Source organism: Sturnira hondurensis, unplaced genomic scaffold (genome assembly GCF_014824575.4).
Source record: "Sturnira hondurensis isolate 20B ecotype Veracruz unplaced genomic scaffold, ASM1482457v3 Scaffold0000780, whole genome shotgun sequence".
In the NCBI taxonomy this organism is placed as follows: Eukaryota; Metazoa; Chordata; class Mammalia; order Chiroptera; family Phyllostomidae; genus Sturnira; species Sturnira hondurensis.
In genome coordinates this window covers 20,263,024-20,286,424 of record NW_028073411.1, presented here as the reverse complement: position 1 = coordinate 20,286,424, position 23,401 = coordinate 20,263,024, and the positions used below count along the sequence as shown (strand labels likewise).

At 59.7% G+C, this 23,401-nt stretch overlaps 2 protein-coding genes across 6 annotated transcripts in view; one reads left to right on the top strand and one right to left on the bottom strand.

The window, feature by feature from the left end:
* BRF1 (BRF1 general transcription factor IIIB subunit) overlaps positions 1–23,401 on the top strand; it is a 40,922-nt gene that overhangs the window by 14,885 nt on the left and 2,636 nt on the right. Inside the window, exons 4-15 of one of the 4 annotated variants that reach the window (XM_037048278.1) lie at positions 4,460–4,491; positions 6,752–6,824; positions 15,488–15,637; positions 16,481–16,574; positions 17,375–17,501; positions 17,974–18,013; positions 18,102–18,194; positions 20,099–20,362; positions 21,595–21,656; positions 22,117–22,198; positions 22,273–22,328; positions 23,026–23,288. In XM_037048278.1, coding sequence (XP_036904173.1) covers positions 4,460–4,491; positions 6,752–6,824; positions 15,488–15,637; positions 16,481–16,574; positions 17,375–17,501; positions 17,974–18,013; positions 18,102–18,194; positions 20,099–20,362; positions 21,595–21,656; positions 22,117–22,198; positions 22,273–22,328; positions 23,026–23,288 — 1,336 coding nt within the window. Of the gene's footprint in view, positions 1–4,459; positions 4,492–6,751; positions 6,825–14,100; positions 14,243–15,207; positions 15,334–15,487; positions 15,638–16,480; positions 16,575–17,374; positions 17,502–17,973; positions 18,014–18,101; positions 18,195–20,098; positions 20,363–21,594; positions 21,657–22,043; positions 22,199–22,272; positions 22,329–23,025; positions 23,289–23,401 lie in introns of those variants that run through there. The other 3 variants (XM_037048287.1, XM_037048303.1, XM_037048294.1) reach the window with 3 other exon arrangements.
* BTBD6 (BTB domain containing 6) lies at positions 7,721–10,239 on the bottom strand. 2 transcript variants are annotated; one of them, XM_037048316.1, is made up of 4 exons: positions 9,814–10,239; positions 9,581–9,671; positions 9,336–9,454; positions 7,721–9,168 (listed from the first exon to the last, which is right to left on the bottom strand). In XM_037048316.1, exons 1-4 carry the CDS (start codon positions 10,176–10,178, stop codon positions 8,136–8,138), a joined length of 1,608 nt encoding a protein of 535 aa, XP_036904211.1. In that variant the 5' UTR covers positions 10,179–10,239; the 3' UTR covers positions 7,721–8,135. The 2 variants fall into 2 exon arrangements, with proteins under 2 accessions (XP_036904211.1, XP_036904217.1); XM_037048322.1 differs by lacking the exon at positions 9,581–9,671 and having other exon boundaries at positions 9,814–9,899.

Genomic DNA, 23,401 nt, shown 5'->3' with positions numbered 1-23,401 from the left:
CCCTGCGCCCCTTCGTCCCTAGGGGAACAGTGGGTGCTCATAGCCAGGCCAGTGCACAGTGCAGGGTGAGTGGCCCCCCGAGGTCCGCTGGCCTCATGGCCACCCCATAGCTCCACCTCTTCTGGAGAGGACCGTGCCCGCTCTCCCTCACTGCGCGTGCCTGGGGTTCGGCTCTGCAGGCAGCCCACATGCCCAGAGTCCATCCAGTGCCCCGGGGCTCCCTGCCGGGCCGTCTGCCCTCCTGCTTCCTTGTGCTCTTTTCCCCACCCCTGTCCTGGGTGGGCCCCGCTCCTGCCCCATGGCCTCCAGTAGCAGCTGTGCTCCTCAGAGGACAATCTCCCTTCTGCCTGCACCTGCAGGGATCTTAGGATACAGAGGTCTCTCCCAGAATCTGCATAGCAGGGCCAGAGCCTTCTGCCTCCACAGGCCTGCTGAGCGGCCCGACGCTCTGAGTCCCACCCTCCCTCTGCGGGGGGCGCTTCTTCACTGGGGGAAGGGGTTTGTGGCACCACGGACTTGGTGGCTCGGACACCTCCTGTCTGTGGCTGCCCAAGCCAACGGTTCCTCCCTCTGTGCTGCCTCTGCCCAGCCTTGCAGTCCTGTCTTTCCTGTCTTCCTCCTGTTTACCATGGGACCAGGTGCAGTTGGGAATAGAGGCCACTTGTGGGGGTGCTATGTCTGCAGGGCATAGGGCATCAGCACAGGCAGACCCCCAGATGGAGCAGATAGGGCTGCCCACCAGGCGAGGGTGACCAGTGACCTGGTCCAGAGTTCCTCTCCGAGGTGGTAGGATGGGTCAGTGTCAAGTTAGAGGGCTGGTTGCACTGCTCTGGGTAGACTGAGGACCACTGAACTGCACACTGCAAACAGGTGAATTTCGGCTGTAACTTGGACCCTGTAGCACGGTTACAGACCAGACAGCAGGGCGTGGAGAGCCCCCGGCCAGCCTCAGGATGGCTCCTTTGGGGGAGGCAAGTGGGAGTCCCCTGATTCATCCTGGATGCCCCTCTCATTCCTGCCCCTGGGCCCTTCCTAGCTCCCCCGGTTTGGCTCTGTGGTCCCCGTCCTGGCACTGCCTCATCCCTTCCACATAAATCCCAAACACCCAGAGTCCACACCAGAGTCCAAAGCTGTTCTCTTCTGACCCCAGCTGACTTGCCCGCAGCCCCCACCCTCATGTCCCCGCTCAGCTCCTCCCTCCCCAGCTCATGGAAGGTCTGGCAGGAAGAGACCTGCTCTCTGGATTTCCTGGCCCCGGACCCTCGTGACTGTGGAGACTTCAGGGCTGGACCTCCCGCTCGGCTGCCGCACACAGAGCACGGGAGCCTTTACCCATAGCTGGTCTCCACCCCCACTTGCTGGGCTCCAGCCCAGCCGCTGGGAGGCCAGTGCGGAAAGCCAGGGGGTCTGCACGGAGCCAGGAAGTGGCGTGGAAGTCGTCTGTCACCACTGACTTGTCACCGCCTGAGAGAGCCTCAGGTGGGAGGGTTCCGTCTGCTCGGAGCCCCTCAGCCACGGGCGGCACCCAGCCTGCTGCTGCCTCGGGCCTCCGTCTCTCAGGCAGCAGACCCCACGCTCGGTCGCTGCACTTGGGGTTCACGGGGCTGGGCGGGTTCCCAGTCTGAGAACTCCGTATTTTCCCCACGGCTGCCGCGTGCCCCTCAGCAGTGCTGCTGCGCTGTGGGAGTGGGGTGAGCAGGACAGCACCTCCTGCGGGGCATCTGGGCCTGCGGTGGCTGTCTCTGCGGGTACAGGCTCCCCACCCGAGGACGTTTTTCCTTGCTTCTAGAGAGAGGGAGGGAGGGGAAACGTTGATAGGTTGCCTCCTGGATGCGCCTCAACCGGGGATCAAACCCACAATCCTCTGGTTATGGGACAATGCTCCACCCAGCCGAGCTGCCCTGGTCACGGCAGCGCCCCCCACTTTCGATGCGCCATTCAGTTCAGAGCATTCTCTGATCTGCACCGTCACCTCTTGTGTCCGGACTCGTTTACAAGTCATTGCTTGTTTCGAAGACGCGTTCTGAGGATGGGCCCTGCGTGACCCCCACCCCATGATCTGAGAGGCAGCTGCAGCCTTCCACGGGGGTTGGGCTTTCTGAGCCCGTCAGGGCGCCTGCCCGGGTGCCCCTGGGGCTGTGGAGGGCGGCCTGAGACCCCCACTGCTTGTGCCTCGCTTGCTCCCCGTGACTCCCGGGTCTGCGTCACATCAGGACACAAACTGGGGTCGTCTTGTGGGAATGACTCTTGTAACACCGTGAAATGCCCTCTGTGTCACTGACCATGTTCCCCGAAGTGTGGCCGTGCTGGCTGCAAGGCACACCACACCGGTCCTCACTGAGCGCTCCGTCTTCTCGGACCCGGTCCCTGTGACACGCTGAACATGCGTCTCTGGTAAACAGCGCACAACTGCGTCTTGTCCGGTTCCCAATCTGGGCCCGAGCTGTTTTTCTCGGGGAATGGAGCGCTCACGTGAAACAGCCGACGGCTGTGCCGGGCCATGTCTCGGTTTGTCTGCTTGCGCCCTGCCCCTCCCTCCTCACCTCTGCCTGGGGCAGTGGGGCCCCGTGGGTCATGCAGCTAGCTGCCTGTGTGCTGGGTGGTTCGCCTGGGGTTATAGCCCGTCCTCCAGGAGTTAGAGGCCCCATAGGCAGGACCAGGGTGCCTCCCCACGCCATCCTCACCTGTGCCTCCTGCTTTTTTGACAGCTGTGGCCTGGCCTGCTGTGGGGACAGAGGGGAGGGGCTCCCTGTCCACAGGACCCCGCTGCGTGCTGGCCTCAGTGCTGAGGGAGGGCATTCCTACAGCCTGCCGGGCCATCCAGCTCTGGGGGAGGGGCGGCCCAGGCTGTACCAGGCTCCTTCCACAGCCCTGCGGGCATTGCAGGCAGCTGAGGAGAGGCCCTGAGCCCATGTGGCATAAAGGAAATGACTGGGTCTCCACGGTGTGGTAGATAGGTTCCGGCCTACACGTGCATCCCTGTGACCCAGTCATCTCAGGGACAAGGCAGCACTGTGCCCACAGCAAGTTCCCGACACCCCTTCCAGCAGCCCCCACCCCCCACCCCCCATGCAGGCCCCGCTGCTCCCTGCAAGTGAGTCCCAGAGCCTCCGGGCCAGAGCCCGTGCGCCACACTGCTGCCTGTGGGCTCTGCCATTGTCCCTGTGGCTCCTCTGCCGATGTCCTGGCTGGGCCCTTCTGGCTCAGTGGTGGGGCCTGCACTCTCCCTCTGGGGAGAGAAGCTGAGGAGGGTGTGGGTGTGGGTCCTGTCTTGCCTGGGCCTCCAGGCCTCTCCCCAGAGCAGCTGTCGTGTGAGCTGTCCTGCTCCCGAGGCTGCAGGACTGTCACTGGCCCTGCTGAGGTCGCTGAGCAGGACTCTGGTCATGGTCTTAGTGGCTCTTTGCTTCTCTTTGTGAAGCATCTGGTCAAAATTTTGTCCCCTTTTATCTTCATTTTATAATTTTTTAGATGGGCTCGTTCTCTGGAGCAGTTCGGGTCTGAGGAAGGGCTGCCCCTCCGGCCCCCGTGTAGCTTCCCCCACCACGATTGCACTCCGAGTCACCACACCTCTGTCCGTCCGTCTGACTGTCCGTCAGGGAAGCACACGAGACAGTTTCATAGCCCTACAAACCACCTGTGCTCTGCCCCTCCCCTGGCCCCTGGGACCACCGTCTGGCTGGGACCGCCATGCGCAGCTCTGGCTTTGTTCGCTTTGTTTCCTTTCTCCTGTGTCACAAATTTCTGTGTATCAGTTCGGTGTGGCCTTTTCTGCACTCCCTGTGTCCCGTCCTCAGAGTTGTCATGGCCTGTGGGTCTGTGTGTGGCACTCTCTGTCCTGGGGCTACGGACCTTGGAGCCTGAGAAACTTGGCCCTCGAGTGTCCTCTTTCGTAGGGGCTGCAGCCCTTGACATCCCGTTCGGGCTCAGTTCCAGTCCTCGGCGGGGTTTCTTTCGTAGTTCCTTCTTGAAGCCACTGCAGACCCAGGGTGACACCTCTGCTTTGTTCGACAAGCCCCTGGTTCAGCAGCTGTGTTTGGGTTTGTGTGTGTCCAGCTGTGGTTCACTGAGGGCCTGTGCTGCTTGCAGCTGGATCACGTGGCAAGAGCGGGGGTAGGGCACACGCCTGGGTCCCCACAGCCATCCCCTAAAGCACCGGCATGGTGGTGGCGCCTGCATCTGTCCCCAGGCACTGGGGGGCCCGGCTCAGGTGACACCCCAGCACCCTCAGGCACTGAGTGAATGTCGCTGCTCACTTGAGGCAGGCCACGCCCGCAGGGCAGGATGCCTCTCGGTGCATAGGCGCCTGTGTGGGTGGGGCCCACCCCCTGCCCTGGCTCACAGGAGTCTCTGGAGGGTCCAGTCACCCTGCTGCCACCTCACTCTTCCCTCCTGATCGGTGCTGAGCTGAGGTTTCCATGGGCATGTGGGTGAGAGAGATGTTCCTTGACCCTCCCTGCAGACATGCTTCTTGACCTCAGCGACCTGCTCCAGGTACAGTGCCCTCTGAGTCCCTTCCCCTTGGGTCTGTGCTGAGGCATGCGCCACCGCCCTGCGTGGCTAGGAGGGTCCCTGGGCAAGGGACACACAACTGTGGTCTCTTGTGGGGGCTCCGGACGCGGGCCCCATGTTGTCCCTGCCCTTGGTGGGGCCCAGGTGGACTCAGCCTTAGACAGGGCAGTTGTTTAAAAGGGCAAGACCAGACGCACACATTTTAAACAACGCGTCGCCTGCTTTCACAGTGCATGGAAAGAAATTTGCCTTCTGAGTGCCAGGAAACCGTTTTCCTGTGGAGTCTCCCGTCTCCAGAGGCCTGAACATGGTGGGGAGACCCCATACGGGCAGCACCTGTGCATGGGGTGCACTCCAGAGCAGGGCGGTGCCGGGTCAGGGCCATCGAGGCTCTGTGTGTGCCCCCATGCCCTGGGCCCCACTGAGGATTCGGAAAGTGAAGTTGTGGCATTGAAAACAGACATGACCTCAGTGTGAGGATTCGTGCAGAGCCACACAAGTCCCATCCCCATGGGGGAAGCTCGTCCCGGCCCAGGTGTCACATGGGGCACTGGGCTAAAGCACCAGGTACTGCCTGTATTTGTCCTCCCAGCTGTCCTTACACATGGCATCTCTCAGGGGTCCTGCTCAGAACACCTCCCTGGAACTGTGAGACCCGAGCACTTCCCATGCTGTGCAAGGTTGACATCCTTCCCATGCTGCCTGGGAAGGATGTGAGAGGCCAGGCAGAACCGCTGTCCAGGAAGGGCTTGGGCCCTGCCTCCAGGGCAGGGATGTTCTGGTAGGTTTTCACTTCACAGCCTTGGAAACAGGAAACCAGTCGGGCATCCACACGAAGAGGGCAGCTGGAATGGATGTTTCCGTCCCCTTGGAGCCAAACCAGGCCTGGGGAGGGTCACTGTGCTGACCCGCAAGTTCAGGCTGGACTACACAGACAGTCGGCTTCCCCGATGCCTCGGGCCCCCTGGCGGGCTGGGTGCAGCATCCGTGTTCCACCCTGGACTGCCGGCCTCACCCAGGGCTCACACTGCCAGGGGCTCACCACGTGGAGAGGAAATGAGTACGGGACTCAGAATTGGAAGAGACGACCCAGGTTGAGGGTTTCATTTTGTGCTTACCCACATACCCCAAGGTCTGCACTCCCTGGTGAGTGAACAGTGAACACCCTCCAGCAGGAGCCATGGGAGCACCCAGGGTGCTGGCCGGAAGCCCCTTCATCCCATTATGTTGCAGCTGACGGGGGCTCACTCACCTGGGCGTGGCCCTCAGAGGCAGAGCCGGGATCCTTGTATGTGCAAAGCCTACCTGTCCTTGGGTGTAGTGGGCAGGGCTGGCCAGCCACCCCCCTTAGTGACCAACCACCATCAGAGACGAGCTGCGAATGTGAACTTTAGCCGGAATGTCTGTCACGCCAGCCTGTGATGGATGAGGAGGAGGGATGGCGCGTCTCTGGCAGTAAAGGCCTGTGTTTCAGCACTTCCCCTTTTAACACTCGATTAAAGTGTGGCACACAGGGTGGCAGGTGGCGTGGCAGGCAGACCTGTACAGAGGAGGGGGCCAGGAGACCTGGGAACCTAGTGGGAGCCTGGCCGAAGTGCACACGTGCACACACATGCTGACACATGCACAAACTAGCACGTGGTACACACATGCTAACATGCCACGGGTGTATATGCACAAACATGCACACTAACACGTACACACACACTAACACACCATGTGTGCATGCATGGGTCGGAGTGCAGGCCATGGGATCTGTGAGCTGCTGGTCCTAGGGATGGCTTCCCTCAGAGCCTGGGCATAGCACACACCAGTCTTGTTTCTCTTGGTGGCCTGGTGGCCTCTTAGGCCCTGAGCCAGGGGCCCAAAGGCCAGGCTGGACCAGGCAGGGAGCTAGGCCCGAGTCCCAGGGCTGGGCCCATTGGGGTTGGGGAGCTGATGGGCTTTTTTTTAAAATACTTTTTAAAGTTTATTTATCTTTAGAGGGGAAAGGGAAGGAGAGAAATGTATAGTTGCCCCTCGTGAGTCCCCTGCTGGGTACTGGCCTACAACCCAGGCATGTGCCCTGACTGGGAATTGAACCACAATCGTGTGGTTTGCAGGCCCGCACTCAATCCACTGAGCTACACCAGCCAGGGCCCGATGAGTTCTTTAAAAGACCAAAGTGAAACATGCAATTTGAGGGAAAAAAGCAGACATTTTCTGAGTACAAATGCCACCCCTGGATGTTTTTTTCTGATAGGTGAATGTGTACGTGCTGGGCAAGACATTCCTCCTCTTGGCGAGAGAGCTGTGCATCAACGCACCGGCGATAGGTACGGCGGGGCTGGTGTCAAGTGGGGGGTCATGTGCTAGTGCAAGGACACGGTGAGGTGAGAGACGTGTCCAGGCTCACAGCAGGGTGGCAGTCATTTCTGAATCAAAGCCAGAGTGCTGATGTCCGTTCTCAGCAGCTGAGGACAAGGGTGTGGACAGAGGGAAGCAGGGACACTGCCTCGGGTGGGGCCCCATGTCCGCCTTTCAAGGCACACACTGGCAGCTGGGTGTCTTGGGGGAGGCAGGGCCTGGGCACATTGGGCAGCCTGGCTCGAGTGCTGGAGTGTTGCCAGGTGGCCAGTTTTCAGTTGGTTCCTTCCTGTGCCCGTCAGCGTCTAGTGCACCTCCTGGAACTAAGGGAAGGCAGTCCTGGAGTACCCACAGGATGGCCCCTGGGGCGAACACTCCCCTGGGGTTGGTGGGGCTGCAGCACAGGGAGGGCCCTCTCCTCCCAAGAGGCCATGTCACTACTGAGTGATGCAGTGCCACCCCTTCCCTGTGGGTCCTGCCAAGGTTTTACAGAAACAGCCACAGCCCAGGGAGGATGGAGCCTGCTTCACTGCAGTGCACCCATGCAGGGGGCGTCCTGGGCCTGCCAGGGGCATTCCCAAGGGCTAGAGCCCTGGGCCCAAGTGCCTCCACCCCACCCCCTTGAATCCGAATTTGTCAAGTAGGAGGATTTTGTCTGAGCAGCTAGTGATGCTTAAGCAAGTGCACACCTCAGCCTTTTTCGGGGCATTCTAGCTACAGTCTCAGGAGGCAGGCCTGCCCAGATGGGGGAGGCCTAGCCTCCGGAGAGGGCAGACCTGGAGCAGGCCAGGCTTCTCACCTGTGGTGTTCAGTACTGCAGGTGTTCCCTGCTGCTGGGCTGGTGAGAACTCAAGTACCACTTATCTATGTGTGGCTCTCACTTTATTAAAACTTGAGGTAAGCTATTTGGAATGACTGTTCCCAGGTTTCAGACTTGAAGGGAAGACCTAACACTTAGAACCACTTAGAATAAAATCCGAGAGGGTAGCAGGGTAGGAGTCCCACCCAGCATTCGGTGGAGTTGAGCTGCCGTCTGCCCCCAGCCTGCCCTCCACCTGCCATAGGCCCCCCAGCGCGCTGCGTCGGAGACACCATGAGGCCCAGTCGCTAGCATTCGGAAACCAGTGCTCTGGCGGTGTAGAAAACGTCTATTTCATACATTCGGCGAGAGCCGACCGCATACAAAAGACTCAGTGCGTGACGTCCACCTTGCTGCGGAGAGTGAGTGCCGCCTTCCCTGCGTCCCCCACAGTGCGCCCCAACCAGCTGTGGCCGGTGCCTCAGGCGTAGAAGATGAGCTCGGGGATCTGCCCACCCTGCACCCCGGTGCCATTGGTGCTGTCTGAGGAGCACTGGAACTGGAAGGTCACCTTCCCGCACTGCACCTCCGTCATGCCCTCCTGCCCGAAGTAGCTGAGTTCGCTACCATCCAGGACAGCGCTGGCTGTGTAGAAGGTGTCTTGCTCCACCTGCACAGGGTGCTCAAACCAGACTGAGAAGGTGCTGCTGGAGCCGTCAGAGATGAACCTGGTCAGGTTCTGGGCAAGGACCACCCCTAGCCGCTTGAGCTCAATCTTTACGCTGTACTCGGCTTTCCCAGAGCTAGACCCGTACAGGCCCAGCCCAGCGACAAATACCCTCCTGTCCGCAGCAAACTGGATGCTGTCACAGCGTCCACGGTAGCGCCACTGGTTGCTGCGGTAGGCGGAGGACTGGAAGCGGTGGCACCTCTGTGGGGCCAGGCCCTTCCTCTTGGTTAGTGGGAAATCCAGTGGGGGCTTGTTGGCCGCCGTGTACCACAGGAAGATGTTGTGGGTCTCCTCCAGTGTCAGGATGTCCGACTGGGCAGCGCCATTCGCAAACTCCTCCAGGGTCATAGTTGGAATTCGGACCAGGTAGAGGACGGGCCCCAAAACATGCCTCTTGTTGCGTGGGGTGACTGGCAGGCCCTGCCTCTTGCACTCCGCCTCCGCCCAGCTCAGCACAGCTTCAAAGACCACCGCCTCCTTGGTGTTGAGGGCCTCCCGAGCGATGATGATCTCCAGGGTCTGCCAGTCGATCTCACAGAAGCCCTCAGACCTCAGGGCCATCTCCGCCTGAGCATCAATGACCTCCCAGCAGCGCTGGGTCAGCTCAGGCTCCTCAAACAGTCGGCTCTGAGACAGCAGGACACAGGCATTTTTGGCTTCCAGACTCGTCTCCAGAAAGTGGACACATGCTTTTGCTAATGCAGGGACAATGTACTTCTTGGCAGCGTAGAGAGTGGCCAGCACTGTGTCTGCTTCCAGATCAATCTCATCACTGTACATGTACCTGGCAGGGTGGGGACTACCGTCACCAGCTGCGTAGCCCCCCCCCCCCCACCCCCCCCACAGCACCCAGCTCCTGGGAGGCAAGCCCACAAGTCCTTGTGGACCTTCCCTCCAGGGCAGCAGACAGGGAAGAACCACCCATCCTTGCAGCCAGGGGAGCCCACTTACTTCAACATGATCAGGAATGCAGCAGGCTCCACGTCAGGAATGTGGATTTCCGACTTGACTTCTGCCAGATCCCCATAAAACATGGCATAGAAGACTGAGCTGCCAACAGCCAGGACATACTGTAGAGAGAGAGCGTGCTGGACCCCCTGCCCTAGTGATGCCACACCCCGGGTAGAAGACTGTCCGTGCCTAATAAGAAAATGCCTGTCGCCTTTGGGAGTTCAAAGGGACAAGCTTCAACCAACCTTGTGGGCAGGCACTCTCCGGGCCCCGCCCGGGGGGCCCACAAAGAAGTGGACGTCGGCCATGAGCTCGTTGTTGAACATCAGCGCGTTCCTGTAAAGGGGAAAGGCACGAGGCGCAGGGCTCGAATGGCACAGGGCTCCGCCCGTGCTTGAAGGAGGGGGCGCAGAAAGATGGGCTCAGGGCCCGGACGGGCGGGGTCGCAGGCTCCAGGCCAGGCGCGGCCCGGACTCACCTCTCGCGCAGGGTCGGGTGGAAGGACTGCCAGTTGGGGCTCTCCAAGTTGTTGTTGTCGGGCGCTGGCGGCGCGGGCGCAGGTGGGGGCGCGGCCGGCGGCGGAGCACTAGGTAGGGCCTTCCTGCCGACCACGGCAGCAGCGGCGTTGCTGTTGACGATGTCCGTAGCGGTGGCGGCCGTGGCGCCTGCGGGTGCGTACAGCTCCGCGGCCATCTTCACAGGCAGGGTGGCCTCCGTGCTCGAGGGCGGTGCGCCGTGCGCCCTCCCGCCGCGCCTGGGCCTCGGGGGCGGCTCTGTGAGCACCAGGAGCGCGGTGAGACACTGCGTCACCCGACCATGCAGACAGGCCAGGGGCAGCAGCATGGGGCCGCAGCGGGCGCTGCTTCCTCGCCCGGCCGCCCGCCCGCTGCCCGGCCGCAGGGGGCGCCGTCCACCTGCGCGTCACTTTGCGTCACGGTGCCCGGCCCACCCCGTCGCCCTGCGCAGAGGACGTACTTGTCCGCGGCCCCGCCCTGTGCGCAGATGAGCATGCCTCCAGCCTGGCTTCTGGAGCGGGCAGCGCAGGCCTGGGAGGTGCTGGGAGTCCCGCAGTGCTGAGTCTAGTAGGGGTGCTGTGGCCGGAGGCCAGGGGCAGTGGGCCGCGGTGTGGTTGGGATGGGCAGTGCGGCTATCTGCATTTCCTTGGTAACCAGTGTGCCCACACCTGGCTCTGGGCCTGTTTGACATCTCGTGTCTTCCTTGGAGAAATGACACTTAACGCCCTGGGCCTTTTTTTCTCTTTTATTTTATTTTTAAAGATTTTATTTATTTATCTTTAGAGGGGGAAGGGAAGGAGGGAAGGAGAGAAACATCAATGCATGGCTGCCTCTCGTGAGTCCCCCGCCGGGAACCGGCCCACAACCCAGGCATGGGAATTGAACCACGATCCTGTGGTTCGCAGGCCCGCTCAATCCACTGAGCTACACCAGCCAGGGCTCTCTTTTATTTTAGAGGGAGGGAGGGAGAGAGACTTGGATCAGTTGCCTCCCACCCACACCCCAAAGGGGCATGGAAGCCCTGACCCAGAGTGAACCCACAACCTTTTGGTGTATAGGCAAACCCTCCAAACAGTGAGCCACCTGTCCAAGGGCCCTTTTGTTTGTTTTTCGATTTTTTTTATTAAATATTTTATTTATTTTTAGAGGGGAAGGGAAGGAGAGAGGAAGAAAAACATCAATGTATGGTTGCTTCTTGTGCATCCCCTGCTGGGAACTGGCCCCTGCCGGGAATTGTCAGGCAACCCAGGCATGTGCCCTGACTGGGAATCGAACCGTGATCATCTGGTTCACAGGCCCGTGCTCAATCCACTGAGCTACACCAGCCAGGGCTGTTTTTTGCTTTTTTATTCATTGATTTTTGGGGGTGGGGAGCGAGAGAAACATCGATTTGTTGTTCCATTTATTTATGCATTTGCTGGTTGATTCTTGTATGTGCCCTGACTGGGGATCAAACCTTCAGCCAACATCTGGGAACTATGCTACAACAAACTGAGCTGACCTGCCTGAACTCTGCCCTTTCGTTTTATTTTTTTAAGATTTTTACTTGTTTTTAGAGAGAGGGAAAGGAAGGGAGAAAGAAGGAGAGAAACATCAGTGTGCCTCTCACGCGCCCCCTACTGGGGACCTGGTCTGCAACCCAGACATGTGCCCTGACTGGGAATTGAACTGGTGACCTGGACGTTCCTAGGCGGGCACTCAGTGTACTGAGCCACGTCAGCCATGGCTGCCCTTTTTTTCTAATCAGGTGTCTTGTTCAGGAGTCACAGGAGTTCTCTGTGTATAGGATGTTAGTCTCTTCTCAGACACATGATTGGAAAATACTTTTCTTTCATTTCTTTGGTGCCTTTTCATGCTGATTGTTTCCTTTGCTGCATAGAAGTTTTTGAGTTGATGTCACATTTGTGTGTTTTTGCCCTGTTCCCTGTCCTTTTGGTGTCAGATCCAAGACATCTTGGCCCATTCTGAGATGCCCTGAGCTCCCTTTAAGCCTTCTTCTAGTTTGGGGGGTTCCACATCTTACAGTTAGTTCTCTAATCTGCTTTGAATTTTTTTATTCTTTTTTTAAAAAGATTATTTATTTATTTATTTCTCTTTAGAGGGGAAGGAGAGAGGGAGAGAAACATCAATGTATGGTTGCCTTTTGTGCATCCCCTGCTGGGAGTTGGCCTGCAACCCAGGCATGTGCCCTGACTGGGAATCGAACCGTGATCCTTTGGTTTGCAGGCCTGTGCTTGCTTTGAATTTTATTTTAGTTTTTGATTTTAGAGAGAGGAAGACAGAAACATCAATTTGTTGTTCTACTTATTGATGCATTTATTGGTTGATGGTTTTATGTGCCCTGACTGGGGATCGAACCTGCAACCTTGGCATCTGAGGGTGGCACGCCAACCAACTGAGCTGCCCAGCCAGGGTTGAGTTGTTTTTCAAATGTGGTGTAAAATAAGGGTCCAGATTTCCAACACCATTTTGGGTTTCTTTGATTGTTTGTTTGTCTGTTTGTTTGTTTTGGGGAGGAGAGAGAAAGCAGGAGAGAAACATGAATGTGTGATCGCCTCTCACACGCCCCCTACTGGGAACCTGGCCCACAACCCAGGCATGCGCCTTGACTGGGAATCAAACTGGTGACACTTTGGTTCTCAGGCCTGAGCTCAGTCTGCTGAGCCACCAGCCAGGGATCCAACCCAGTTCCTTGAGGAGACTACCCTTTCCTGGCTTTCTGGCCCCTTTAGGGGCTCACTGAGCATGTGTGGGGCTGTTTCTGGCCCATTCCTGCCCCAGCCATGTGTGTGTGTGTGTGTGTGTCTCAGCACCTGCACCATGGTGCTGTCTGATTTGCTCTTTTTAAACTTTTTTCTGGGTGGTGATGATTTACTATTTTTGGTTATTACTCCATTTGTCTACTTTAAATGCTTTATTTTGTTAACTTTTCCCCCCTAATATTTAGTTCATTATTTCTTCTTTAGCAAAGCATTTAAGTCTAAGCTTGCTCTCTAATTTCCTAATGCTTTGCTTGGACAGGAGGGAACTGTTTTATCTTTTTTTGGCTAATATTTAGTATTTTTTCTTTTTTTAATCCCCACCCAAGGATATGCTTGTGTATTTTTGACAGAGAGAAACATTAATTGGTTGCCTGCTACATGTACCCTGACTGGGGGTCGAACCAGCGACCTTCTCTGGTGTGCAGGGCAGTGCGGTGACCGACTGAGCCCCCGGCAGGGGCACTTAGTACTCGCACTTGAGGTCAAAGGGCATGTCCTGTAAGAGCTGTGTTCTCCAGCCGTATGGAGGGTTTCTTTGTTCTCCCATGCACGGTCGGTTCTGAGAACTGCCCCACAGGCTTTAAAGAGGCATGATTGCTGTTCGTAGGGTACTGGGTTTGAAATGCATAGATTTTTTATATGTATTTTAAACTGATTTTTGGCAGGCATTGATTCATTGTGCTGCCCGTTGATGCAGTCACCGGTTGGTTCCTGTATACGCTTTGATGGCGGGTCGAACCCGCAACATAGTGTGTGGTGACCACACTCCAGCCCGCTGAGCTACCGGCCAGGGCTGGTTCTTGCACGGAGCGCGCCACCCACACTGTGGTGATGGCTCTTCCTAGACACTCAGTCTTCCCTGAGTCTGTCCAGCTTGAAGTCTGTGCCAGAGCCACACATCGTCCCTCGTGGTCTGAAACTGGTCTCCAGCCCTTGCTGCTGTGCTTCGTTCCTGCTGCATTTCCCAGTGTCTGTCTGGCCTCCTGCAAGGGGCTTGCTTTCTCTGCACCCGGCAGTGTCCATCCCACCCCCTTCACTGCTCGTGTGGCCATGGCTGTGTTCACATTGCTGCGGCCCATTGTCCTGGTGACCGTGCTTGTGAGGCTTGCACAGCCTTTGGTGTTGTGTTTTGGTCTCAATTTGTAGTGCCTCCTGCAGACCCTGCCCCTGAATTTTGCTTTTCTCTCCAAGCTGAATGGCATTTCACTTAGGCCATGTGATCTGTGTTTGTGTTTGCTGCTTTCTCCTTTGCCTGCTCCTTTCCTTCCCAGCGGAACAGTCCCTGTCCCTCCCAGCACCACCCCCTTTCCTAGTGGGTTTGCCTTGAAATTTTTACCAGTATATTCACTTATCTTTTTGGTCCTCACCCAAGGGCACTTTTTCATTGCTTTTTTAGAAAGAGAGGAAGGTAGAAACGTCAGTGCCGGAGAGAAGCCTCAGTTGGTCGCCCCCAAAGGGGCATCGTGTGCGTCCAGACCAGGGATCAAACTTGTGACCCTTTGGTCACAGGACAGTGCTCCAGCCAACTAAGCCGCACCAGCCAAGGCACCAGGATTTTTAAACTTAAGTCCACGTCCCACCCAAACTAGGATGAAGTTCTTTATGTTGCTTTTAAACCCCAGCTTTGATGGTATGTTTTTTTTTTTAAAAAGTAGTTAGAAAACTTATTTGTGTCATTTATAAAGCATATCTTGATTTTCTCCCAAAAGTGTTTTAGTAACCAAATATCAAAAACAAGAAAACAAAAAAACAAACCCCAGACAAAACACCCAAGGTGGACATTGGCTGTAACTTCAAGCTGTCCAGCCATACACCTGAGTCAGCCTCATGGTGGCCGCATGGCCACATGGCCTTGGGCACCTCGGGGTCTCTGTGCCATCTGTGCCACCCCCCCCCCCCGGAAGGGACTGAGAGGCAGCAGCTGCCTGTGCCTGTTGGGCGACACTGTGGCGGTGGGATCGCCAAGGGATGGTACCCCCCGGTCAGTGTGGGGAGTGCCAGTCAGGCCCCCGGGGGCCCTCAGGGACTCGTGTTGCTTCAGGGGCTGCACCGATCTCAGTGGCCCCAGAAACCATCCCTGGGTTTCCTGTGAGCCAAGGCTGGCAGGCACCAGGTGGCAGTGTGTGCAGTGTCACGGGGCCCCCAGGGCCGGAGTTTAGTCTGGGAGGCCCGTGTGGAGGCCGCTCCTGGTGTGCCCTACAGCCAGGATTTGTCTGAGCACTTCCTGCTGTGGTTGGGGGTGTGATGAGCTTGCCCACCCCTTCCGTACCTCCCAGGGCCTCCCAGTCTGCCCCTGCTCCTTTCTCCGCCCTCTGCCCCAGTGGCCTCTCTCAAGTGAGGCTTTGCTGGACAGTCATGTCCAAAGGTCTCACACCCATGTGCCGCGTCACCACCCTGCTGCAGCGTCTCAGTCAGCCGAGTCCATTAAGTGACTTGGTGCTGCTGCCCTGGAGGCTGGTGGCCCCAGAAAGCCTTGTCCCCAGCCTGTACCAGCCCTGGTGTGTGTCTGTATGTGCATCGGGGTGCCCAGGGCCCTCAGTGATAAGTAGACACTCAGGTGAAGAGACACAACACACACCTGTAAAGGGGCAGAAGACGAGCCGACACTCCACAGGAATGAGTGTCAGCCAGTAAATATGGTAAAAGTCAGCTCGACCTCACCCGCTGCCGTGAAGTGCCCAAATGAAGCAGCAGCCGCCCAGCCATGGGAGGGGGCGTGCGGTGAGGGCCCCCACCTGCGGATTGGGGAGGCTGCATGTCCCCGGGGAGCCTGTGTGGGGGAAGGACTGGTGAGGGTGGCCCTGCTGGGGGTGCTGGGGGTGCAGTGGTGTGGCCGTCCTGTCTGGGCGCACACTGAGGCACGTGTCTGCCGCAGACCCATGCCTGTACATCCCACGCTTTGCCCACCTGCTGGAGTTCGGCGAGAAGAACCATGAGGTGTCCATGACGGCCCTGAGGCTCCTGCAAAGGATGAAGAGGGATTGGATGCACACAGGCCGGCGCCCGTCGGGCCTCTGTGGGGCAGGTGAGGGGCTTTGGAGTCAGACTGGTCGGGCCCACTGACCTATGGGTAGTGGGTGCTGGGCTATCTCCAGAGCTGCCTCCCAGCCTCCCATGCCCTCAGAGACCTGAACCTGCACTCAGTTGCCCTCCACTGGCCTGGGGGAGGGGCAGGGCCCTCAGGCTGAGGGGACTGCCAGGCTCCCTTGTCTGGACCTGGGGCTTGATTGCTGGGCCCTGGCCCCTGGGGCAGCTGTTTGGTGTGTTCTCCAGCGGCAACCACCTGCAAATGGCGTCAGGTCCATCGGGGCCCTGGACCTGCAGCCCACTCGGCCCCACAGGCTGCCAGGGCCCATGTTCTTTCTCCTGGCCCTGTACCCAGTGTCTGCAGGTCTACTCCTTTCTGGACACCAAGGGCCATGTTCTCATGATCATCTACCGGCAGGCTCCACGCTGCCTGAGGTTCCCTTTCCACCCCAGAGCCTGGTTTCCGAGTTTGCACCTCATGGTGGTCGCTGCATCCAGTACGCGGGGCTGCTCCCTGTGTCCCTCAGAGCCCCCGGCCCCATCGCTGGCCTGCACAGGCACCTTGGTTGGTGGGTTCCCTCTGGGGGTGCTCCATGAAGCTCTCAGGAAACTCACTCTGAATCCTGTGTTGAACCACAGAGGGTGTGACGCAGCGTGTTGCACACTGTGTACATCTCAGCAGTTATGGGCAGGGCCGTGCATGGGCCTTGTCCCCCTGGTGTTTACCTGGGTTATGCAGCCACCGCTGACCAGGCAGCGGACGTACCAAGTGCAAGGTCAGCCCCGATGCTGGTTCAGTGTATGGCGTGCTCTGTTGCTCACTCCCCCGTCCTCTTCCCAGCACTTCTGGTGGCAGCCAGGATGCACGACTTCCGGAGGACCATCAAAGAGGTCATCGGTGTGGTCAAGGTGTGCGAGTCCACGCTGCGCAAGAGGTGAGTGGCCTCTGCCGGGGGCAGGGCTGTGCTCTCCCCCGGGCTCGGCCAGGCCTGCGGTCCTGAAGGTGGGGCCCTCCACCGTCCTGGCGCCACCCTCTGCCTGCAGAGGTCTGTCTCGGGGCCAACCCCTTTCTAGCAGGCCTTTTTCTCTCTAAGGCAAGTTCAAGTGGATGATGGTTTGTAGACTTTGCAGCTCAAAAGGGTCAGGAAACAGGCACTGAGGGCCGATTTGCCTGTGTCCTGCTTGGCGTGGCCCGACTGACAGTCACCTGGAAGCTGGGCTCAAACATGGCCACCACCCCTGTGTGCACGAGCAGCCTACTGAGGTGCTGCTGTGGGGTGCAGGGGTCTCAGCCGCTGCAGCTGTGTTGCTCTGGGACCTGTCCCCCTGCTGCCCCCACTCCCCAGGCCCTTCTCAAGAGGCAGGCGGAGCCCTGTGTGTTTGTGTAACTCACATTCACTTTCTAAACTCTCATTCAGCATCTTGGTTCTTGTATGGACTGGGGGAAACTGAACAGGGGCTTGCAAACCTCTAGTTGGGCATGCGGCCACAGGCTGGGTTTCTCTCTCCCAGGGCCTCTCTCATGGCCCGTGGGAGATGGGAGGGTGAGTAGCCTTCTCTCCTGGGTTGGGTTTGAGCTGTTGGCAGGACTGAGGAGGGTTGGGGGGCCTCTGCTCCCCAGGAGCAGCGAGGCGCTGGGCCAGGAACCCCAGACCACCTGGGGCTGTTTGTAAACTGAGTGCTGGTTTGAGTGGCTCTTCAGGGGCATCAGGTCCCCTTCTGGTCTTTGTTCTAGGCTCACAGAATTTGAAGACACGCCTACCAGCCAGCTAACCGTGGACGAGTTCATGAAGATAGACCTGGAGGAAGAGTGTGACCCCCCGTCATATACAGCTGGCCAGCGGAAGCTGCGGATGAAGCAGGTGAGCCCACATGCTTGCCAACTGCCTGGCCTTGCTGTCAGCACTAGAGGCCCTTGTCACATCCTACAGTCTGACACTGCACACCCCATGTGGCAGAGTGGTGGGTCTGCATGCAGTCATGCATGCAGTGTGTGTGGGGGGGAGGCGGGCACGTAGAGGAGCCAGTGTGCAGTGCACAGGGCTTCTTCCCAGACTGTCCCTCGGGGCATCTAGTGTGGGGTCCAGGGAAGAGCTGCCTCTCCAGGGCCCAGTCCTTGGGTCAGGGGACCCCAGGCCACTGCTGCCCCACACTTCCTGGACCCTGAAACTGCTGCTTTCCACCTCTGATCTGCACCTGTGAAGCGCAGTTCTGGCAAGGCAAGGCTGGCATCAGGGGCCCCTGTGTTCATGACAGGCCCGCAGGGGCATGGCAGTGTCCGGCGGGTCCTCGGGCCCCTCCTGTCACTGAGTGCTCTCATCCTCTGCATTTCAGCTGGAGCAGGTGCTGTCGAAGAAGCTGGAGGAAGTTGAAGGTAACCAGCCGCCCTGCCACACGGGTACCGTGGGTGCCTGAGCAAAGAGGTCTTGTGTTCACTTTCTACTCTTAATTTGTCACTTCAGGTGAAATATCCAGCTACCAGGATGCAATTGAGACTGAACTAGAAAACAGCCGGCCGAAGGCCAAGGGGGCCCTGGCCAGCCTGGCAAGAGACGGTGAGTCCATCCCTGTACCCAGCTGCTTGGGCCGCCCCTGCCTGCACCCTGTCCACAGCCACGTGTTCCACTTCGCACCCACCTCTCGTCATCAGGTGGCCCCCCAGCCCTGCGCAGGGCAGCCCCCACACCCACCTGTCTCCTGTCCCCGTGGCCCCAGACTGAAGTTGTCCCCTCAGCTCTTGTTCTCGGACACAGGCCAGCCCTGCCTGCCTCCCAAAGGGCAGAGCTCAGCCCTGGACATGCGGCTGCTGGCCACCCCAGGCCCCTTTCCACAGTTGCCCCTCAGAGTCCATCTTGTCCAGTCCTGTCTCACGAGGCCCAGGCCCTGGAGCAGGTGCCAAATGACGTTTATCCGCTCGGACACTCAGTCTGGGTGACTGATGCCCCCAGGCTCCTCTCCAGGTTCTGGCAGCCCCCTGGTGTGTTTTTTTCGTGATCTTCAGTCATGTGTCCCCGCTGCCGCCCTGCATTCTACATCCCCTGCCCTGCTGCTCCACAGCCGTAGGAGGCCAGCGCTGTCCCCGTGGTCCCCGTGTCTGAGCCCGTTCTGTGCTGGGGAGTGCTGTCTCTCCCACCCCTGCAGTGGCTGCTGTCTGTGCCTGCACCGCCCCCATGCACCTCTGCGCACCCGGCCTCAGCACCCGCTCCTTGTCAGGCTTTCCAGCACAGACTGCCCTGACTGGCAGCGGCGCGGGTTGCGAGCCCTGCCCTGCCCTGGCTCAGGCATGTCCAGCGTTCAGTGGGAGCCAGGCCGCAGCTTGAATGTGGGTTTCTCCTGTGGCCCCATCTTCCATGCAGTCATGTGGGTCACAGCCCATCTTCCACAGGGCACCGTGTTTTGTGTTTTTGCCCGCTGCCCCCCACCCCCAATTCATGGTGGGGGGGCGGGCCCTGGTTGTTCGGCGCTCGGAGCCCAGTCAGGGCCACGTGTGGAAGGGGTTCTGCTTTGTCACTGACTGCATTTTCTGGGTTATGCCAGGCAGGGCTGCGGGCGCTGACCCTCCTTTGCGCCGTCCACTGCATGTCTGTGGCCAGGAGTCCTTGGAGATGCCTTGGGGCAGGAGGAGCACCCTGGCTCTGGCCTGCGCCTCTACGGCCATGGCTGTCTCCCTGCTGATGCCTCAGGGGCCTGACCCTCACCGCGCCCTGTGGCCTCTGGAGGGCGCTCCTGTGCGGACTGTTCCGGGAGCCGTTTCATCTGCTTCTGTTGGTTGCTCTGGCCGCTTGCTTTCCCTGAGCACTGGGGGAGCTGTGGCCAGGGGCTCCCTCTGGAGGTGTTCTCTGGCCTGGCCAGGTTTTCCTGGTGTTCCCTGCCAGCACCTGCCTGGCCATGACAAAATGGGCACGTGCCCACCACTCCATCCCAGCCCGCCAGCCCCACCCCACCTCACTGCTCCAGGATGTCAGGGTGGTAAGCTCTGCACCCACCCACCCACTGGGTCTGAGCTCAGTGGGACAGGGCAAGTCTGGCTGCCTTCAGCATTGGGCCTTTTCCTGGGATAGTCCACCTGCACCACACCTGCAAGCCCGTGGAAGCCACAGCTCCCATGGGCTCAGTCTCTGTGTCGCCGTGTCCCCGTGAAACGTGTGAGGGGGCAGGATGCCTGGAAGAGCTGGCTATGCGGCAGGAAGGGTCTTTCCACTGAAGGGGGTATCGAGTGTGTTCAGGGTGGAGAGCCACAGGTGTGCCCCGAAGAGGGTCACCCACACGACTCCTCACTGGGGATGGAAAGGTTGTCCCCAGGGGACACTCATCCACATGTGAACCCCGCACATGACACTCGGTGCCGACTGAGACTGTAAACACTCAAGCGCCGTTTGCAGCTGGTGGGAGTGTCTCTGCGCAAGAGCAGGCTCCTCTGGCCTCTGCAGCTGACAGTTGGTGTGGCACTGTGCCCCAGGCTCCGTCGAGGACCCTGCAGCCAGCTTGTTTGGCGAGGAGGACGCCGAGGATGAGGAGCTGGAGGCCGTTGCCAGCCATCTGAACAAGGACTTCTACCAGGAGCTGCTCGGTGGCGATCCCAGGACCTCGGAGGCAGTGGGCAGCCCCAGCGGGAGTGGCAGGCCCCCTGCACTGGAGTCCCTCTTGGGGCCCCTGCCCACGGCAGCCAGCCTGGGCATCTCAGACTCCATCCGAGAGTGTATCTCACATGGCGGGGAGCCCAGTGAGTATGGGGCAAGTGGTGGATAGGGGACAGCTTCTGGGTTTGGGTTGGGCAAGGGCTGGCCCCCCGGTCTGCAGGAGGCAGAGGTGGCACTGCCGGCCCCCCTCCCCGCCCCCCCAGTACAGGGCTTCGGGAACTGTCGGGCCCAGTGTGTGCCAACACCCGAGGCCAGCAGGGCGCCTCCATGCCCCCACCCTGGGACTGTTGCCTGCTGCCCACTGGCCCAGGTCCTGGTTGGAGACCTTGGGTAGGGTTGTGGCCCCAGGCCCCTTCCTGCCCCGGGGGACCTGGGAGGTGCTTGTGCAGCAGCACCCAATGCCTCCCAGCTGAGAAGTCACAGACACACCTCACAAAGGTCCCCCAGGGACAGAGACCGGCCTCCTGTGCCCGTCCTCCCGTGTTTCTCACCTGGGGGGATGTGTAGGCAGACGGATGTCGCTCGCTGAGTCCCACCACTGAACTGGCACAGTCATCTGCAGCTCTTTGAGGAAGGCGACTTTGGCTCTGTCAACTCACTTCTAACAGCCAGTCCTGGTCCTTTGCTGGGACGACCTGCTCCAGGGGCCAAGGTTGACAGAGGAGGACCTTGCCCTCCTTCAGGCCGAGGTGCAGTGGCTTAGACATGAATCACGTGCCGTGGGCAGGCCCTGCCAAGTGTAAGGCAGAGGGCACGTGTGAGGCAGTGGGGACGCTGTGACCCTGGAACAGAAGGAGGCCATTCTGGCTGGAGCTGAGAGAGCAAAGGGCACAGGGGGCCTTAGCAGGACCTCAGCTGGGAGCATCCCAGACAGCCTGTTTTGGGCGGGCTAGCATCAGTGGGACTCCGTGGAGGACCTCAGGTGACGAGGGGCAGCAGATAAGAGGGGCCGCCTGATGTCTGAACCTTGAAGGTTGTTCCATCAACCCAGCTGGGGCAACAGGGGTGGCTGACAGGCTCTGGGTTGCCCTGAGGACTGTTGGAGGCCCTCAGAGGCCCGCTGGGTGGTTGAGCAGAGACCCGGTGAACTGCCCTCTCCCGTTCTGGAAACTGCTCCAAACAGTGAGCACACCACAGGCAAGCTGTGCTCAGTAGCCCCGTTTAGCGTCCTGCTGGCTTTGGGCAGTGTGGGCTCATCTGCTCACTCCCCTGCTCCCGGAGAGCGGTGCCTGCCCTGAGGTGCGAGTCTGGAGCTGCACCCTGAGAGCCCAGGTGGTATTGGCACGTGCTAACAAGAAGCTATGCTTCCCCCTAGAGGACACTTCGGGGGATGGCGAGCTGGACCTCAGCGGCATCGACGACCTGGAGATCGACAGGGTGAGCGCCGGCCCTGTGCCCTCTGGGCTACACCCTATGCGGCATGGGCTGCAACACAGATGTCAGTCCCCCCGGGATTGTGCTCTGAGGCCCTGCCAGTCACAGGGACCCTGACCCGAGTGCCCCCACAGCTTCAGACCTCCAGTCCCAGGGCTGAGAGTGCATTGAGGCCTGCGGCAGGCAGGCATGGTCCATCCCTGCTCTCAGGACATTGCACCGAAGACCACCTGTTAGTTTCCAAGTTGGCCTCTGGAGCCCTCAGCTCACTCCCTTGTTGGGCCCAGAGATGGGGAGCTTGGGGGACACCCATGGGCTCCCAAGGATGAACCGTTGGTTAGTGTGGTGCACATATGCACCCTCCTGGGTCGGGGCCCACTCGTCACCCAGGTGCCCAAGTGGGAGGCGAGTTTGTGGCTGAGGCCGAGTGAGCGAGCGCTGAGGGTGCATGTGCTCTGCCCAGTACATCCTGAACGAGGCGGAAGCTCGTGTGAAGGCCGAGCTGTGGATGCGGGAGAACGCCGAGTACCTGCGAGAGCAGAGGGGTAAGTGCCGGCCCCCACCCAGGGCCCCCCTGGGTTTGAGGCCCTTGGTGACCCAGCACTTTCCGGCCTTTCAGAGAAAGAAGCGCGGATAGCAAAGGAGAAGGAGCTGGGCGTGTACAAGGAGCAGAAGGTAGGGGCCCACCTGCCCTTCAGCTTCAGGGCAGCCCCAGGCAGGGTGTCAGCGGGTGCTGAGCGCCTGTTTTGCCACCCACCCAGTTGGCGGTCGAAGTGAGGGGCTGAGCTTCTCCTCTGTGGCTAGATGGTGCCATCCTGCCAGGAAGCTCCCAGGTGGGGGGCAGCCAAGCCTGTGCCCGAGCCAGAGGAGAGACAGGGCTTGGCCTGCAGCGCTGGAAGGCCGCACCTGAGAGCCCCTCTGGGCTCACTGGGAGCCGGGGTCAGCGTTCAGGCCACCAGCAGCCTGGCAGGGGTCCCTGGACCGTGATGGAGGCAGCATAGGGGACTCCTGCAAGTGGTTTGCAGCTTGGCGCCCAGGAGGTGGTCTGGGGACCACACCTCCCTGCTGGCAACACAGCCAGAGCGCAGGACACTTGACCCCTGTCTGCTGGGCCTGGCAGGGCATGGCATGGTGGGCTGTGGGCACTTTGCAGCACCAGGCCAGGCTTCCTGCTGACAGTGCTTCCTGGGGCCCTGCTCCCTGGACTGGGTGCAGTTGGGCAGCATGGGCCACTCCCCCCACCCCAAGAGAGGAGGAGGGCTTGGCCTTAGGATCGCTGAGCCCTGTCCTCCCCTGGTGTCCTGAGAAGTAGCTAGGGGTTTGAGGGCACTGACTGCGGCTCCAGGGGACGTAACTGGTGTGTCCCCTCCAGCCCAAGAAGTCCTGCAAGCGCAGGGAGCCGATCCAGGCCAGCACGGCTGGCGAGGCCATCGAGAAGATGCTGGAGCAGAAGAGGATCTCTAGCAAGATCAACTACAGCGTGCTCCGGGACCTGGACAGCAAGGGTGGGGGCGGCACACAGAGGCCAGATGCACGGCCCGAGGACAGGGCCAGGGCTACCAGCAGGAAGCTGCCTCGGAGGAGGAAACCGGCCAGCAGGAGTGGGGCTGACCCAGTGACCAGTGTGGGGAAAAGGTGTTGTACTGAGTGGGCGAGGTGGGGCAGGAGTCTGCATTCTGGGGAACACCCTGGTGGTGCCCACTGCCCACGAGTCTGTATGCCAGGCCCGGACCTTGCGGGGCTGGGAC